Genomic DNA, 19759 nt, shown 5'->3' on the forward strand with positions numbered 1-19759 from the left:
GTTGTTGTTTGTTTATTTAGTGACTCTTCTAAACACTTTTTGCAATGTATTCTTTGTCATGCGTGGCCATTGACATCTGTGTTTCCTTAGCTTACTGGTGAGCTAGACTTTTGTGTGAGTTATCTTAAATGCCTGGAGCCAAAAAAAAAGAACAATGAAAAAAACAAAAACAAAACCAAACCAAACAAAAACAGGCTTCTGCAATCCTAGCAGATTGGCCCTGTGTTCAATGCTTTTCCAGGCTATTTACAACCCTGCCCGTGTCTTCTGTTCCTTCCTGTGCTGATCCTAAAGGTCAGCCAGAGATAAAAGATCAGACACTTCTCAGGTCTTTTCTCAGGATATTTTCAACCCTCACCATATCTGTGTCCTTCTCAATTCCCTAGTATATTAAGGGCTTAAAAAAAACACTATTCCCCCATGTATCTCTTTTACCAGTCTTTTATTTCCCAGGCATTTTGATCTATCTAATGCTTGTCCCAGCTATTATCCATAGCCTCAGGCTGCTGTATGTGGCAAGTATATGCCTTTGAATGCTATTGGCAAACTCTGCCTAGAAGCCACCCCAGCCCTGGGATCACTCCAAGTCAAGCAAAACAAAGGTAAAACTTTGTGCTAATCCTTTGGAAAGCTGTCAGACAGGTCAAAACACTCAAATACAATTCTCTGAGAATAAGTTCCCCATTGTTCCCTTTTGCACCACAAGGGTGGGCTACTCTTTTCACAGCTACCACTAAGCTGAGGGTTGGAGAATGGTGAGTGGGGAATTTATAATACCACAGTGCTCTCTTAATGCAATGCAGCAGCCTCTTTATTAAGTTTTCCCCTGGTTGTTATCAATTTTTGACTAGATTCCAGATTTCTGCCGTGGTTTATTCTGACCTTTTTGCAAACTTTATAGTTATTTTTGTGGAAGGAGGGGGCCTGAATATCCCTATTCTGCCATTTTAAGTCATGTCCTTATTCCTATGTTTCTAACCTTTTCTTTCTTTTTTTTTTTTTTTTTTTTTTTTTTTTTTTTTTTTTTTTTGTTGTTGTTGTTGTTGTTTTTGGGGTTTTTTTTGGTGGCTGGCTGGTAAAAAGATCTAAACTCTTGATCTCGGTGTTAACACTATGTTCTAACCAACTGAGCTAACCGGCCATCCCCTAATTCTTATATTTTTAGAAATACATTTTAATATGTAATGTGAAAAATCCTACTTTCAATTTATTGTTCCTTTGGAGGTAAAACTGGTCTACAGTAGATTATCAAAATTTCAACATTAAAAAAAAAAACAATAAAAGAAGCAAGAAAGTTTCTTACCATTCTTCAAAAGAAGTTTCAAACTGTCAAAATAAAAGATCTCAGTAAAAATCAAATTATAAATATCTAAAAAAATAATTGGTAAACTTCACTTAAACTCACTGATAAAACTGTCAATTCTCTACTTCACATACCCCACTATAATTTTGTCAAATTATACTCTGTTATACTCTCCTACCTATTCCTATTTTTTTATTATTACTTCCACCTAATTGTTCTCACTTTTTATTTCNTTCCCAAACAGGTACATATTTCTCCTACCTATTCCTATTTTTTTATTATTACTTCCACCTAATTGTTCTCACTTTTTATTTCTGTGTTTCTAAACCCTACCCCTTTATCAAAGGCCAGTTCAAATGCTACTTATTCCCAAGAGAATTTACACACAATAAGTACATGACATCCATTGAATTTTAATATATTACCAACGATTAGTAAACACAAAATTATATGCAAGTTCAGAAATATTTAGTTTTCCATAATATGTCTCTTTTAGACTATAAACTCTTTGGCACGAGTCATATTCTACAGATATATCCTAGTAGTACATTGGGCTATCAGAGACATAAAATACCAAAAACACGAAGTTAGAATGTTATGGGTTTCATGGATTACTTCTACTTAAAAATGGTAGATTTGGCATACATGATTACTTCTCTTCAGTTCCCATATTCTATCAAATTTCTTAAACAAGACACAAAGCACTTAAAGTAAATAATTTCTTAATTAGAAATGATAAACTTAAGCACATTACAATTAAAAATCTTTTTACTAAAAAATATAAATAAAGTAAAAAGAAAAGTCATAAACAGAGAGGAAATTGATAGGTTCTGAACATAACCGGTGCCATTTGAGGCAAGGCCAAGCACAAAATGGCCCCAACCCCTCTCCCCTTCCCTTTATGAGAAACCTCATGATTTCTGAGAAACAGAAATTCTTTTTCTTCCACAAAGGTGCAGTTTTCCACCCTGGTCGCATAGCTTCTGCATTAGCATAATGCCCCTCCTTGATTGTATGAGCCAGCCCTTGGCACCCTTTATAAGCTCTCTCACCCCGACACCTAGTGCTGCCCTCCACTCTGAGTGCAGCCTGGCAGATTCTTTTCCTTTAATAAAGCTTGATTGGTACCTGGCATTTTGGCTCACTTTCTTTCAGAAATGTTCACAACACATACATCTTACTAAATGCAATAAGTTGTTCCTCCAAGTCAATAAGAAAATACGAATAAACCCAAAAGAAAAAATGGACAAAAGAAATAAGCCAGGCACAGAAATAGAAATACCGCATGTCCTCCCTCACAAGTGGGAGCTAAAATGAAGAAAGAAAAAGAAAAAAAAAAGAAAAGAAAAGAAAAGGAAGAAAGAAAGAAAAAGAAAGAATCACAATAATACATTGGACTTTCAAGAAAAAAAAAAGAGAGTACATAACTGTGGTTATTAGAAGTGGGAAAGGGGGAGGTGCAGGGGGTTAGTGAGAAATCATTAAAGGTCACAAAGATTGGTTACATTTTGTAAATATGAGTATATTAATTATCCTGATTTGATTACCACATATTGTACATGTGCACTGATATTCTGCACCTCACAAATATATATAATCAATTTTCAATTAAAAAAGTCAAAAAATGTTATTTAATGTGCCCTTCAAAATGAAAAAAAAACAACAACAAAGAAAACAGACAGAAGATAAACAGGTATTTTGCAGTGAGGAGAATTAACATTCAGTGAGCATATTAACAGATTCTAAACTAATTAATAATCAGAAAAATGTCCTCCCTTGATTTTAGAAACTGGCAACTCAAGAGTCCTGAATAATGCAAAATCCTACTGATTTATATGATAGTTCTAAGAAGCCATTTGAAATAGGAGCGTCACAAAAGAGTCAGGAGGAAATTGGTTAAGAGGCTTTTCAATGAAGTGTGAAATAATTATCCCAAAATTTAAACATCTTCAACAAGTGAGTAATAATTAATTAATATTCTTGGTTTGATCCTTTTTAAGTGTAATAAAAAATGATTCATTTTTATAAAGATAAAAACAAGTTATCCAAATTTTTAGAAAGTGGAATTTGGTATGGAGAAAAATTTTAGGTCAATACATCAAAACATTACCCTAGCAATATTTTTGTAGAAATAAGTGATAAAGAAATAAGGAAAAAAATATTTTAATCAGTTTTTGACCTGATGTGGATAGGCAAAATTTCAGGTACCTAGTATTCAAATAATATTTATTCAGAATATTTAAATGGTTAACATAGGGAAAGCCTACAATACCAGAGAAAAATTTGAAGTTTTACATTCATAATTGAGTATCTGAAATATTTGGACACGTTTTAGAATTCCCTCAAAGTCACTTTAAATTGTTATTTTTAATAAAATATCTGATTATAATTAAGCTTAGAATTTAACTTATTGTGGTAAATATTTGTGGAGTTTAGAAGCTTTGATTAAAATCTCTAATCAACTATATCCAACTAACCACAATATCCCATGCAATTGTTATTTCTGTTTTTTTCAGAAGAGCAAAGAAAAACAAACATGAAGGGGGACTGAAAATGTCAAGTTAGACATAGTTTAACAAATTATCACATTATAGGGGAAATGAAACACTTCATTTACTTATAGGTCTAAACCACATTGCCCACAAACTCCTGTTTGATATGTCTAACATTTCCATTGACCCCATTTTTTTTAACTCTATATTTCTATTGGAAATTATTACCAAATATGTTAAATATTTAAATGCTATTTTTGAGACAAAGAAAGTATTCATAAGCCTTCCATTTTCTACTCTAAAAATAATAAAAAACTAACTTTATGTTAGGAATCACCTTTTGTACTTCAAAATATTTGTAGACGTGGTGTGTTAACACTGAATACTATTTCCCGTAACTGAGACCTACTTTTGTCTGTAATACTACTCATTATTATTATATTTATACTCAATTTAGGGTTTCTTAAAATTATCCTATTTAAAATTCAAAATCATCTTGAAAAGGTAGGTAATATTTATTAAGCAATATGCCAAGTTTAAGAATTTTAGCAACAAGTTCATCCTATCGATATTTTAAAAATCAACCTCATGCAAAATTTTACATAATTTAAGAAATTATTCCTGAATATATTAATTTAAAATATTTTATTTGATGCCTATAATGTGCCAAGTTCTGGTACTTTCTGTGACTAGTGGTGAATTATGTAGACTCTGACTTCTGAGATCTTACAGTTTTGTTGGAAGAGAGACACACCAACAATTACAGTACCATGTGCTAATTGCCACAGCAGTGGTCAGTCAAATGTCATGAAATTTTATGGGAGGACAGTTATCCTAGAGACTCTGGAATGCAAAGCTGGTTTTGTAAGAAGTGAGGATTAAACAGAGATAAGAGAGGAATTGCATGAATTAAGGCCCAGAGGTAAGAGAGTTAATCATAGCTAGAGCAGAGTACATGAGGGGACATAAAGCTTAAGAATAAGTATTGTTCTGTAAAAGATATTTTATGTCATACCAAGGAATGTGAATTGACCATTGTGGCAAGAGAGTTTTGGAGGAGGGTTTTAAACAATTACTGGCAATAATATATTTAGAAAGAAAAGACACATGGCCTGTTTTATGGAGGATACGTGGGAGGAGAAAATGACAACCAAGGAGGAACCAGTGTAGGGCTGTAACAGTAGTCCACGCAAGAATGACAGTGGCCTGAATCGAGATACTACAGCACGAGAGGAAAGAATTGTTTAGATTTGGGATATATTAGCAGAGGTGGAATCAAACCAAATCAGTAATTGTATGCAAAGAGTGAGGAAGAATGAGTAGCCAGTATAGTTAACCAACCTTCTGGCTTAGATTATTGGGTGAATAATGTGCCATTAACCACATATGGGAGCACAGAAGGAAAAAGAAATGATTAATTCCATTTTGGATATTTTGAATTTGAGATGTTTTAAGGATATACATTAAAAAAATGTTCAGTAGGCACTGGGTTTATGGGCCTTAGGAAAAAAAGTAAAATCTGAGCCAGAAATCTCAATCTAGTGTATAAACAGCATGGAGCTGGCCAATTGGCTCAGTTCATTAGTGTGTGGTGTTGTAACACCAAGGGCTCGGATCCTCATACTGGCCAGCCACAAAAACAAAAACAAAAACAGCATAACTTCAAATGGGATCATCCAAAGGGAGAGTACAATGAGACGTGTGCATGGCTGGGGAGCACCAATATTTCCAATATGGCCAGAGGAAGTAATGGCCTGCCATAAAGACTGAAAGGTGTATCCATCAAAGTGAGGGGGGAAAAAGAAAAAAAAAAAAAAAAAGCCTGTAAAGAGTCAAGTTAAAAAAAAGAAAAAGCCAAGGGAAGATAATTTTTCCAGAAGGAGGAAATAGTCAACAGTTTTATTTCCAATATACTGAATGAAAATTTTCATTTTATTCACTTTAATTTGTTGTCTGTACACACATGTGCTTGAATATTTCTGCATTGTATTTAATAATGTATCAGCTACTGCTGCATTATAAAACCACTCTTAAATTTTGTAGCTAAAAACAATCCTCATTTTATTTGCTCATACTTCTGTGAGTCACCAACATGAGCTGGGCTCAGCTGAATGATTTTTCTGGTCTTGTTTGAGGTCACTAATGTGACCTTTAACTAATGCAGCCATCTGGCAGCTTCAATAGGATAGGTGGTCCAAGAAGGGGCACTCACAAGACTAGTGGTTTGTACTAGCTGTTGCTTAAGCCTCTTTCTCTTTACTTGGTCATTCATCCTTACAGAAGCTACATTAGTCTTCTTTATATGAGGATCTTAGGGGAGTAAGAAAGTGAAAGCAGAAGCTTCAAGGCCTCTTGAGACTTTGCTTGGAAGTTGTATGACATCCTTTTTGACACATCTGTTGTTCAAAACAAGTTACAAATCCAAACTATGGTTAAAGGATGGAAGAATAGGCTTTGGCTGTTAATGGAAAGGGTATAAAGATGAGGGTAGCCATTTTTAATACTACATTATCTTCCCTTTGGCCGCAAGGATATACATGTATCCTATATGCAAAATAAGTGCCTCCAAACAGTTGTATCATCTAATTATGGTAAAGGTTCAAAATACACAACCTCATGATCTCCCTCAGGTCTGGATACAGATGAGTCTCCTCAAGTGAAGCTCTTCTTAATATAGAAAACTATGAAATGAAAAAAGACACTCTATCCTACCAACACACACACTCACACACAATGTACAATAGTCAAGAAGGGACAGGATGATTACAATAGACAGTCATATCCAAAAAGAGGAAAAATGTAAGGTCTACAGATACCACTATTCCATAGAAAATATGAAATCCAGGTTGGCACATATTATCAGAGCTCCTTAATACAGGAGTAAAGAATGTTTCTTAATAGAACCCAGTTTTGCCCTATGAGAATGGTAACGTAATTTATTACTTGGCTTTTCTCTTTCCTTTTTTTTTTTGGTGATTGGCTGGTATAGGGATCCAAACCCTTGACCTTGGTGTTATAACACCAGGCTCTAAACAACTGAGCTAACCAGCCAGCCCCTCTTTCCCTTTTCATAGAAAAAAAAATCAAGCATGTTTCTAGCTAACTAGATTCCTTAGCCTGTATTTCAACCATAAAAAATTGGGTCCCAAGCTGTCTTCATTTTGAACCATCTCAGTCCTATTAATTCATGATGCCAGTGCTTTTTTTCCAATACAACCCTGTTAAAAACATTGTAGATTTTCTATGAATCTTTTTGTAGTTCACTTTATGCCTCAAAATGTAACGTTATCATTCTTTTTGAGCTGGACCTTTCTGTACTTTGAGCATGTCAAGCTAGTAAGAGATGACATACTTAAGATTATTAGAAGCTTGTACCTAGATAATACAGTCTATTAGGCATCATCTTACATCTTACTGATATCTTAACAAAGGGGTTTATAGAAACAAGCTTTATTTTCCCTTTATCTAGAGGACATTTCTTACTTTGAAAATCTTGATGGCTGGAAAAAATTGAGATAAAAAGCAGAGCATTTTAAGAAAGTGTCTATAGACCCATGGCATTTAAGAATATTAAGGATGTGTTCCTACAGCAGAATGGCATGCCCAAACTAGAGAAGGATATGGATTTAAAAAGAATACAACTTTAGTAACATCATAGAAAATGGTAGCGTAGGCTGCTCAAAGAATCAGTCCTTTCACTGAAACAATCATTATGTTGGCAAACACTGACAGAATTTGCTTTTTCTAAAGCTTAGAATCTAATAAAAAACTTATAGAAACCAGCGGAGTTTTTAATGAAGAAAAAGATGAGTAAATTTTGGTAATGTAGTGTTGTGGCATTTATGCTTTCCTGCCTTTCATGTCCCATTCCCAATCACAGTAATGGTAGCCATTGGGAGAATAGTCCACATTCCTGGTGTGGCATACTGATGACAGGGGGTTAATACAGGCCATTTTAAAAAAATTACTGTTGTACATTTTTTGGCCTATATGACAGTTCTCTGAGGGACTTCACAGAAGCAGACCTTTGTTTTGACTTCCACCTTTGGGCTTAAATGACTTTCTGAGTTGTGGTGGAGTCTGTCAGAAGATTTAAAGACATATATTGTCTATACTTCCTTGAGGAAATAGGCAGAGGATAGGACAAATGGAAGACAGACCCAAAAGCCTGGGAAGGAAGAGGCTTAGGAGGAAGTTTCTTGGGGAAATAAGGGCTGAGAAGGCCACAACGTATATCAGGAAACCAGAGTTCAACATACATGTGTAAGACCACACACATGCTCAGAAAAGACCTGAGAGAATCCCAGACTTGCACCTCTGGCAGGTCTTTGAGCTACATGCAGCAGGAGGTAAATGCTGAGGCAGAGTTGTAGATGTTGAGGAGTGCCCTAGCTTAGAGTCAAGTTGAAAAATGGAAAGAGTTTTCTTTTGTTTTGTTTTGTTTGGCTCAAGGACATTTAAGGAAATTTCAGTCAGGTCACTGGCTGAACACTCACATAACAGAAATTTTAGTGACCATACGTGAAAAGGAAGACAGTCTTTGCTAAAGTAGTTTGGAAAAGGTATTAAACAAATGGGTACCTACCACCTTTAGCAATCAACAACAGCAAACCCTTAGAAAGAGAGAATTTGATTGCCAGAACTGCCACATTACCAAAATGCTCAGTTTTCGATAATGATCACCAAAAAAATTGTAGAAACAAACAGAAACATATGGCCCATTCGTAGGAAAAAAATAGACAGAAATCATCCCTGAGGAAGCCCAGACACTGGCCTTACTAAACAAAGAATTTCAATGAAGTGTCAAATCTTCTCGAAGAGTTAGAAGTAACCATGGACAAAGAACTAAAGAAACACAGGAGAACAAATACTGGATATCAATAGAGATAAAAAGTAGAAAAAAAAACTAAATAGAAATTTGGGGATTAAAAATTATAATAACTGAAATGAAAAACTCACTATAGTGTTCAATAGATGATTTGGACAGAGAGAAAGAAGAGTCAGTGAACTTGAAAATAGGTTGATTGAATGAAGAGAACTAAATAGAATCCAGGATACCTTAGGGACACCATCAAATGAATCAACATATACATAATGAGAGTTCCAATGAATGGAGATAGAAAAAATATTGGAAGAAATAATATATGAAAACTTCCCAAGTTTGAAAAGAGACATGGTATACAAATCAAAGAAGCTCAGTGATCACAGAGCTCAAGTGCTGTCTGCACAGGAAATTCCCTCAATTTTGGAAGTAACCAAAGGACAGCAAGTTAGTTCCAGTACAGAGTTTAAGTGGGGGTGGCAGCTAATAATCCAACACAGAAAAGGAAGGGAAGGGAAGAAAAGGAAGGAAGGGAAGGGAAGGAAAGAAACCATAGATCAGAAACAAAGCTCTGATATTAACAAGTAAAGATCTAACACCACCAAAAGAATACCTGTAAAACCTAGAAAAGGTAGCAGTCTCCTCAAATGCCTAGGCATCAATGTAAAGACACAAGGATCAAGAAAGGATAGAGACATATGACACCACTGAAGGAAACAAAACAAGCACCAACAATGAACCAAGAGGAAGAGCAGATTTATGAAATGTCTGACAGAGACTTCAGAATAACTCTCTAACGGTGTTCATGGAGTCACAAGAAAATACAGATAAAAAATTAAAAGATATCTGGAAAAAAAATCATGAACAGAACAAGAAACTTGACAAAGAAATTGAATCAATTTTTTTTTTAAAAATAGAAATTTTAGAAATATAGGATACATTATCTGAATTGAAGAACTTGATAGAAAGCTCTAACGGCAGACTTAATCAAACAGAGGAAAGTGAGCTTGAAGATAAAACACACAAAATTATACAATCAGAAAAGCAAAAAGAATAAGAAAAAATGAAACAGAAATACAGCATTATGGACTCCCTCTAACAAAATAACCTCCACATAATTGGCATACCCTAAGAAGACAAACTTAAGTGCCCCAATTAAAAGACACAGAATATCTAAATGGATTATAAAACAAGAACCAACAATATGCTTCCTACAAGAAACTCACTTACCTGATAAAGATACACACCACGTGAAAGTGAAGGGATGAAAAAAGTTATTGCATGCAAATGGAAACCAGAAAAGAGCAGGAGTAGTTTTATTTATATCAGATAAAATAGACTTCAAGCCAAGGAAAGTATAAAATGGTAAAAATGGTCATTATATGATAAAGGGATAAGTTCAACAGGGGGATATAAGAATTCTAAATATATATGCACTCAACTCTGGAGCATCCAATTAAATAAAGCAATTACTATTGGATCTAACAGGAAAGATAGACTCCAACACAATAATAGTTGGGGACTTTAATACCCCACTTTCAGCCAAAGACAGGTCATCCAGACAGAAAATTAACCAGGAAACATCAGAAATTAATCTCTACTACAGGCCAACTTGATCTAACAGATATTTATAGAACATTTCATCCACAGTTGCAGAATACACATTTTTCCTAGCAACACATGGAACATTCTCTAGAATAGACTGGCTATATAAGTTACAAAACAAGACCGAACAAATATTAAAAAATAGAAAGCATGTTAACTACCTTGTCTGACCACAACAGAATAAAACTAGAAATCAACAACAAAATGGACACTAGAAACCATACAAATACTTGAAAATTACACAGCATGCTCCCAGATAATAAATGGATTAAAAAAAATCAAAAAGGAAATTAAAACATTCCTGGAGACAAATGAAAATGAAATCACAATATATCAGAAGATATGGGATACAGCAAAAGCAGTTCTAAGAGGGAAGTTTATAGCAATAAGTCCCTACATCAAAAAATAAGACTCCAAATAAACCACCTCGAGAAAAAACCAAACCAAAATCCATAGAAGGAAAGAAATAACAAAGATCAGAGCAGAAATAAATAAATTAGTGATATAAAAAACAATAAATATATTGATAATACAAGAGCTGGTTTTTCAAAAAGATAAAATAGATAAACCTTTAGCTGGACAAATGAATAAAAAGACAGTAAACTCAAAAATAAAATCGGATATGAAAAAGGAAGCATTACAACTGATACCACAGAAATATAAAGGATCATAAGAGGCTAGTAAAAAGAACTATATGCAAACAAACTGGAAATCCTATATGAAATGGCTAAATTCCTAGACACAAACAACTTACCAAAGTTGAATGATGAAGTACTAGAAAACCTAAACAGATCAAAAATGAGTAATGGAATTGAAGCAGTAATAAAAAGTCTTCCAACAAAGAAAGAGGACCTGATGGCTTTACTGTCAAATTCTACCAAACATTTAAAGAAGAATTTATACCAATTTTCCTCAAACTCATCCAGAAAATTGAGGAGGAGGAAATACTTCCAAACTCATTCTATGAGGCTAGCATTACCCACATATCAAAACCAGAAAAAGGCATGGCAAACAAAACAAAACAAAACAAAAACTACAGACCAATTTCCACAATGAACATAGATGCAAAGATCCTCAACAAAATACTAGCAAACAGAATCCAGCAATACATTAAAAAGATCATTCACCATGATCAAGTGGGATTCGTCCCAGGAATGCAAGGATGGTTCAACATACCCAATTTTATAAACATGATGCATCACATCAACAGAATGAAAGGAAAAAAACAAACAAACATATGATTATGTCAATAGCTGCAGAAAAAGTATTTGATAAAATCCAATACCCCTTCATAATAAAAACACTTAACAAATTAGGTATATGAGGAATGTAACTCAACACAATGAAGGCCATATATAACAAACCCACAGCTAATATTGTACTGAATGGACAAAAATTGGAGGCTTTTCCTCTAAGATCTTGAACAAGACAAAGATACCCACCTTTCCCACTCTTATTCAACATACTACTAAAAGTTCTAGCCAGTAAAATAAGGCAAGAGAAAGCAATAAAGGGCATTCAAATTGGAAAGGAGGAAGCCAAACTATCCCAATTGTCAGGTGATATGATCCTATACATAGAAAATCCTAAAGATTCCACCAAAATTTGCTAGAACTAATAAATGAATTCAGTATAATGGCAGAGTACAAAATCAACATACAGAAATCAACAGCCTTCTCATGCACCAAAAATAAATTGGCAAAGAAAAAATAGAGAAAGCAATCCCATTCACAATAGCTACTAAAAAAATGAAATACCTAGGAATAGATTTAACTAAGGAGGTGAAAGACCTCTAAGATGAAAACTATAAAACATTGGTGAGAAAAACTGAAGAGGACACAAATAAATGGAAAGATATCCCATATTCATGGGTTGGAAAAATTAACATTATCAAAATGTCTGCATTACCCAAAGCAATCTACACATTGAATGCAATCCCTATCAAAATTCCAACGACATTCTTCACAGAAATAGAATAAAATGATCTTACAATTTGTATGAAACCAAAAAAGACCCATATAGCTAAAGACATCTTGAACAAAAAGAACAAAGTTGGAGACATCACACTTCCTCACTTCAAAATATATGATAAAGCTGTAGTAAACAATACAGCATCGTACAGACATAAAAAAAGACAAATTGACCAATGGAATAGAATAGAGAGCCCAAAACAAACCCACACTTTACAGCCAACTGATTTTCAATGAAAGTGCAAAATGGGAAAAGAACAGCCTCTTCAATAAATGGTGCTGGGAAAACTGGTATCCCCATGCAGAAGATTGCAACTATAATAACTCTCTCTCTCACCATACACAAAAATCAACTCAAAATGGGTCAACTTAAACAGATAAATTTAAGACCCAAAACTATGAAACTACTAGAAGAAAACATAGGGGAAACACTACAAAAAATGGGAGTGGGCAGTGCTTTTTGGAGTAAGACTACAAAGGCACAGTCAACTAAAGCAATAATAGATAAATAGGATTACATCAAACTAAAAAGCTTCTGCACAGCAAGAGACACTGTCAACAAATTGAAAAGACAACCTGCAGAATGGAAGAAAGTGTTTGCAAACTACACATGAGACAAGAGGCTAATATACAGAATACATAAGGAACTTAACTCAATAGCAAAAACCCAAATAACTCATATGAAAATAGGCATAGGACCTGAACAGACATTTCTCAAAAGAAGACATACAAACGGCCTACAGGCACATGAAAAAAAAAATGCTCAACATCACTAATCATGAGGGAAATGCAAATTAAAATCACAATGAGATATCATCTACCCTAGTTAGAATGGCTATTATCAACAAGACAAAAAATAACAAATGCTGACTGGGATGTGGAGAAAAAGGAATTCTCCTACATTGCTAGTAGGAGTGTAAATTGGTACAGCTGCTGTGGATGGAGTCAACCTAAATGTCCATCAACAGATGAATTTATAAAAAAACTGGTATATATACAGAACTGAATACTACTCAGCTATTTAAAGGAAAATGATATCTTATCATTTGCAGCAACATGGGTGGAACTGGAAGCCATCATGTTAAATGAAATAAATCAGGCACAAAAAGACAAATACTGCATGATCTTACTCATATGTGGAAACTTAAAAAAAAAAAAAAAAAAGATTCTCATAGAAATAGAGAGTAGAATAATGGTTACCAGAGGCAAGGTGGGGTGGAGAGGAAAAGTGGTGTACTAATGGGTACAAAACTATGCTCTCTACCCTAAGTGAATCATTGTGCAATATATGCATGTATTGAAACAACACACTGTGCCCCACAAATATGTACAAGTAAATGTTTAAATATTTTTAATTTAAAAATAAAGAACTTAAAAAAGTGCTCAAACAAATACTTATACATGAATGTTTAGAGCAGCCTTATTTACAATAGACAAAAGGTGGAAAAAACCCAAATCACTATCAACAGATAAACAAATTGTGGCATATATATACAATGAAATACTATTTAGCTACAAAAAAGAATGAAGTAGTGATACATGCTGTAATGTGGATGAACCACCAACATTACGCTACATGAAAAAAAAGGCAGACACAAAATATCATATGTTGTATGATCTCCTTTATATTAAATATGCAGAATAGGTAAATTTATTGAAATAAAAAGCAGATTGACAGCTGTCAGACCTGGTTTGAGAGGTAAATGGAGAGTAAATCTTTAACAGATATGGGGCTTAATCTGACAGGGGTGGTAATTACACAACATTGTGAATGTACTAAATGCTACTGAGTTGTTTGTTCACTGTAAAATAGTTCATTTTATGATATGTGAATTTCACCTCAATAAAAAGCCTTAGTAAATCTGAGAAAAATATGAACTTTAGTTAATAAATCTTTAAATATTGGTTCATTAATTGTAACAAAGATACCATACTAATATATTAGAATAAGAAAAACTGGATCCAGAATATATATGAACTCTCTAAACAATCTTCTCAATTGTTCTGCTAAGCCTAAAATGTTCCCCCAAAATTGTTTATTTTTAAAAGACAAAATATTCAGGATAACATAAACATTAATTATCTAATTAAAGAAGGAGATTTAAAAAAAACAATATGGTTGTGACTTTTAGGAGTTAAACCCAATCAGATTCATATGAAACTCCAAAATTTTTACGGGAATTGCGGCATCATGGACTAAAAAGCAAAAGGGAGTTCAAAATGCAAAGAAGCTTCTGAATTCCCAACTTATTGTGGGCAGGAAGAAGTCTGAGGTATCACTGCAGATCCATTTGTTATGGAAATGAAAGTACCTCTCAGAGCAAGAGCTCGGACACTATGGCAAAGAGCCAAGGAGAATGACATTAGGAAATTATTTTCAGCAATCTGAACAGGGTCCTAATCAAGAATCATTCTCTGGTCCCAGATTTGTGTGAGCTGACACCTTGTGTCATGATAAAATGAAGAATTTACAAATCAGTGAAAGTTTTTACTTTCATTCCTCCCCTTTTTAAGTGAGGGTGATTATTGTTATTATTCTGTCCCTACTTTACCACTGTATGCTAAGTGTTTGGGAGCAGCACTGAATTTGTCATTTTAGTTGACAGATCTCTGAGTCAAAAAAATCTGCACCCAAGGAAATTCATCTGCAACAGATCTGTTATAAAACATGTGATCATGGATCTGCATGAAACCCTGCTGGATGAAATCAAACTTTTTGGGAGGAGGTTAGTTTGCATTTGGGAGAATTATTAATCATGTGGCAAATGGACTGATAGATTGCTACATAAATGGACGTCTAACAATCATGTCTCCTGGCATTCATATCTTGTCTACTACTCTCCTGTATTAACAGTGGGATTGACTATGTGCTTAGCTTTGGCCAGTGGGACTTCAGCAAACATGACACAAGCAAAGATTTGTTAAGCACTTGCCCACTGGGGTTTGTCCTCTTGGAACACTCTCTGCCAGTCATGTGAGTGAGGCATCTTAATCATTATTCCCAGTTGAGTTACCAGACATGTGCATCCATATGATTGGCCCCCGGCCAGAATCAGTAAAATTGCCCAACTGAGTCCAGAACAAATTGCTGAATGATAACCAAATAAATTCTTGTGTTCTAGCCACAAAGTTTTGGAGTACGCGTGTGTGTGTATGTGTGTGGCAACAGATAATAGAAAAACAAGGTAAATTGTCACTTTGCTAAAAGTATTTTCATTAGAATAATGGGGACAAAGTTCAGACTGCACAAAGTTTTGGAGTACGCGTGTGTGTGTATGTGTGTGGCAACAGATAACAGAAAAAAGGTAAATTGTCACTTTGCTAAAAGTATTTTCATTAGAATAATGGGGACAAAGTTCAGACTGCAATGAACAAATGAGTAATGGGGAAGTGAGGAACCGGTGTGCAATGAACAAATGAGTAATGGGGAAGTGAGGAACCGGTGATACTAGATTTAGGCAACATTTTTCAAGGATTTGTAAAATCCAAGGATGCTTATAGAATTTGTAGAATTCAAGAATGCTTATATGAAATAATAATAGTTTGAGGCATTTCTATTATTATAGTTCCTATTTTCTTTGAAAAGAAAGAAATAAGTGAGTAGTGAAGTGGAGGATTTAGTAATTTGAACAAAGTAGAGAAGGTTAGGAGTAGCCACCACAGAATACTATAGAAAATTCTGGTTGACAGGCAGAATATAGAATACTATAGAAAATTTTGGTTGACAGGCAGAATAATTTTGGAGCATTATGAAAAGCTCCATTGAGGCTAGAGATCATGAATGCATACTATCTCAAATTTGGATTATTGCGTAGTGTTTTCCAGCACACTATTCAGCAGCGTAGGTGTAGGAGTGGAGATGGCAGAAAACCACAGAGATTTGGGGTTGGCATTTTGTCTGACTAGAAGGACAGTAGAATAATGAAACAAAGAACCAAATATACCATTTGGTGAATGTTTAAAGAGACGAATTAATTAATCGAAGAAGTAAAGGAAAATGAGAATTATAAACTAGGAAAGAGTGACTATATCAGGGTTTGAAGTGTCCATAAGTTTCAAATTTAAAAAAAAAAAAAAAAACAGAATTAACAGACTGAGAGGGCTCAAAGTATCACAGATTTAGTAAAGAAAAGTCAGATGTTAAGTTTCAGTCAAAAACAGATGAGAAATGGTGCAACAGAGCCAAGTTTTCCAATTATTATTATAAGCATTTTAACATTATGTTTTTGGTCCTTAGCTGACACATTGTCAAGAAAAGATGTCATAGCACAGTGGTGAATAGAATGTGCTTAGAGCTCAGACACACTTGGTCTAGATGCTACTGACTGCGTGATCTTGGGGGAAATCAACTCTGAAATCATTTTCCTCATCTGTAACTGGGGAGAATGACGTTTCTATCTCACAAGGTTTTGATAAGCATTCAGCAAAATCATGTAAATTAAGTGTTTAATACAGCCTAGGACATACAAGTACAGTAGGCATTAATAAATATTAGCCTTATTATCACTGCTATTGATGACAATGTTATTATTTTGTATACTGTTCTTAATATTTTAAAGAATTTTTTCTAAATGATGAGTAAAACGCCATTTAAAAAAATCATAGTAGCATACTAATGACTTATATTAAATGATCAAGAAAATTTCAATTCAGTAGTGCTCATTCCAAATTAAATAAGACTACCTATAGCTGAGGCAAACTATTAGAATAAGGTAGAAGAAAAAATAAAATCTTTCATTTGTATGGGATGTTATCCAGGTGATTGTTTCCATCATTTTGCAATGTTTTCTCTCTATAGTAACTCTACGCTGAAGAATTTTCCTTTCAAGATTCAAATTTAATTCAATTAAACTAAATTTAATTAATTAATTAATTAATTAAATTGCCATGAGTGATGGACAAGCTTTGGTCGATGCATGGCTGCTGATCATGGATGGGCTGTCCAGAGTTCATTCTGACTACAGTGGAAATCACTGTGGCATAAGGGACAAGTGAATTGTAAGTGTTGATCCAAGGAAATTGGTATTTCACTCATATATTTCATACCTAAAGTAGATGCCAACTTTACAATTACTTATAGAACTTTATCTAACAGAAGAGTAAGATTAGCCTGATTAAAAACAAACAAGCAATAACCCCAAAAGAAACCCCCCAACAGTCAGCAGTGATTATCACTCCTAGCAAACAACCAATCTGCTTTGTATGTATCTTCATAGATTTGCTTGTTTTGGACGTTTCACATAAATGGGATCATACAATATGTGGTCATTTGTGATTATGGCGATGGTTACAATATTCTGTAAATGCACTAAAAATCAATGAATTGTATATTATAAATGGTGAACTTTATGGTATGCAAATCATCTCCACAAAGCTGTTAAAAAAAACAAGCAGTTTGTAGAGAAACATAGTTGACAATTTAGCCAAGAGAGAAATATCTGCAATTTAAAAAAAGAGGAAAAACTGGTGGCCTAGATACGGCATCACTCTCTTTCTCTCTGTCTTTGATCCCACTCCAAACCCACCATAAGTACACTTCACAGTCACCGAGAAAAATCCAACTTCAGTGGGGGAAATGTGTGGATTGAACACAAAGTCAAAGCATTGTTTCCACTATGTTTTTGGATTGGGGACCTCAGCGAGAGGAGTTTAAATAAACCTGTCCTTGGACAAACATCCCTTTCTCTTTTGCTGGCTGCTGGACCCTTCATGGACTAGCCTGTCCTCATCACTGCACCAGACTTTTTTATTAATTGAAATCACAGAACATGATATTTGGAGAATTTAGAGAGATAGTTAAGCCAGTTGCCTGCTTTGACTCCTAACTTTAAAATCCAGAGGAATTCAGATAATCTGCAACCGAAAATAAGAATTCTTTTGTAGAACTCATACTAGGATTACAATAGAATTTAGGGCAAAGGCTCTGCTGGTGATATTTACAATTGCTTATAGAACTTTATCTAATAAAAGACTAAGATTACTCTGATTAAAAACATTAAAATTTAATTCAGATATAGATAACTAACTAATGAATAGTTGCAGTGACCGAGACAAAAAATACAGCATATGCAACACAAATAAGTATTCTTTACTTACTAGTTCAACAGTAGCAAATCTAAGTACCAGATACATAGTCAATAATAAAACAAAATAAAATAATTTTTTAAATTTAGAAAATAAGAAATCTGTAAAATAGGCCTTGAAATTTAAAAACTAAACAAAATTAAAAACAAAAACAAAACACAACAAAAATAACAAAGGGTGTCATTAGCAGTTATTTCACTATAAACCTCCTATCATATAAAATTTGTATGTACATCATGTTTATTTACTTACAAACATCATTACTATCATTACTGCAGTTTTTGTCTAGAAAGGTATTTATCTGACATTGTTATTTTGTGTGCTTCTTGTCAAAATACTAACTAACACTCCATGTAATGAGAGCTAAGATCTCTGCACTTTAGGGTCGTAAAACAGAGGCTATAATGGACTTTGCAGTCACATGGAACTGAATTCAAATTCCAACTCTAGAACGTAGTGTAATCTGTGTGATGACATATAAATTATTTGACTTTTCTAAGTCTTAGAATTTTCACCTGTAAAGCAGGATTCCTATAAAGGACAAATACGAAAATACATAATTATTAAAAGCCTAGAAAATAGCACATGTTTGGTAAATGACAGTTCTTACTATATTGGGTGGATAAGTGCCCCAAATATATCTAGAAAAGAAAGGTTCTGCTACTACTTCTCATTTACTTTTTTCACTCAACATACATATATTAATCACCTACTGTGTATTTGCATTGAGCTAGGCACCACAAGACAGCATTAAACAAGTCAACCCTGATGCTTGTCTTCTTAGAGTTTCCCTATTTATTAAATTGGCTCACTTTGTATTTTCAATAGCTAATATATAGAGAGTGCATATCATATGCTGGCACTTATTCTAACACAGTATCATTCTCTCTCCACTCCCATCTAAGATCACCGAACATGTCGCTCTAAAGCCTATGTTCTTAACGGCTGTGCTCTAATGCCTCTCAAAGGAGATGACATCCTAGACAGAGTTGTGAGTGGCCCATCAGAATGTTCTCGAAGCCAGATCCAGCAACAGCAATGAAGGAAAAGAAACAGCACAGGTCTCACAAACTTATCCACCTGTATAGGCAATGTAATTCTGCATTAGTTGCTCAGAAATATAATCTTAATATAAGGTATGACGTTTTTTAAATTTTTTTAAATCATTCCTGAGTCATCCTTTGAAAAGTAACAGTGATTTCAATATTGAACACCCTTCAGAATATAAAGCCAAACTTTAACAGGTTAAAAAGACAAAGAAAGAATCATGATATTCTCTTTCAACAGACCTATTATTTCTTTAACGCAAAATAACTCAAGAAGGGCATAGTGTCCTTTTATATAACAATTTACTCGTCTAATCATCTAATCAGTTTAGTGTCTCAAAAAAGGATGTAAATACTATTTAATTTACTAGTCAAGTTGGCTTATGGAAATTACTACTTAGCATGATTGCCTGTGGATAAAGAACAAACAGGTAGGG

The 19759-nt window shown here is 34.1% G+C and overlaps 1 protein-coding gene across 1 annotated transcript in view; it reads right to left on the reverse strand.

The window, feature by feature from the left end:
• The window catches only part of CCDC178 (coiled-coil domain containing 178), a gene marked incomplete at its 3' end in the record, with an annotated part of 69258 nt that overhangs the window by 32638 nt on the left and 16861 nt on the right, over nt 1-19759 (reverse strand). The window contains exon 3 of the mRNA XM_008590040.1: nt 1304-1326. Coding sequence (XP_008588262.1) covers nt 1304-1326 — 23 coding nt within the window. The remainder of the gene's footprint in view (nt 1-1303; nt 1327-19759) is intronic.

Source organism: Galeopterus variegatus, unplaced genomic scaffold, assembly GCF_000696425.1.
Source record: "Galeopterus variegatus unplaced genomic scaffold, G_variegatus-3.0.2 Scaffold5819, whole genome shotgun sequence".
Lineage (NCBI taxonomy): Eukaryota > Metazoa > Chordata > Mammalia > Dermoptera > Cynocephalidae > Galeopterus > Galeopterus variegatus.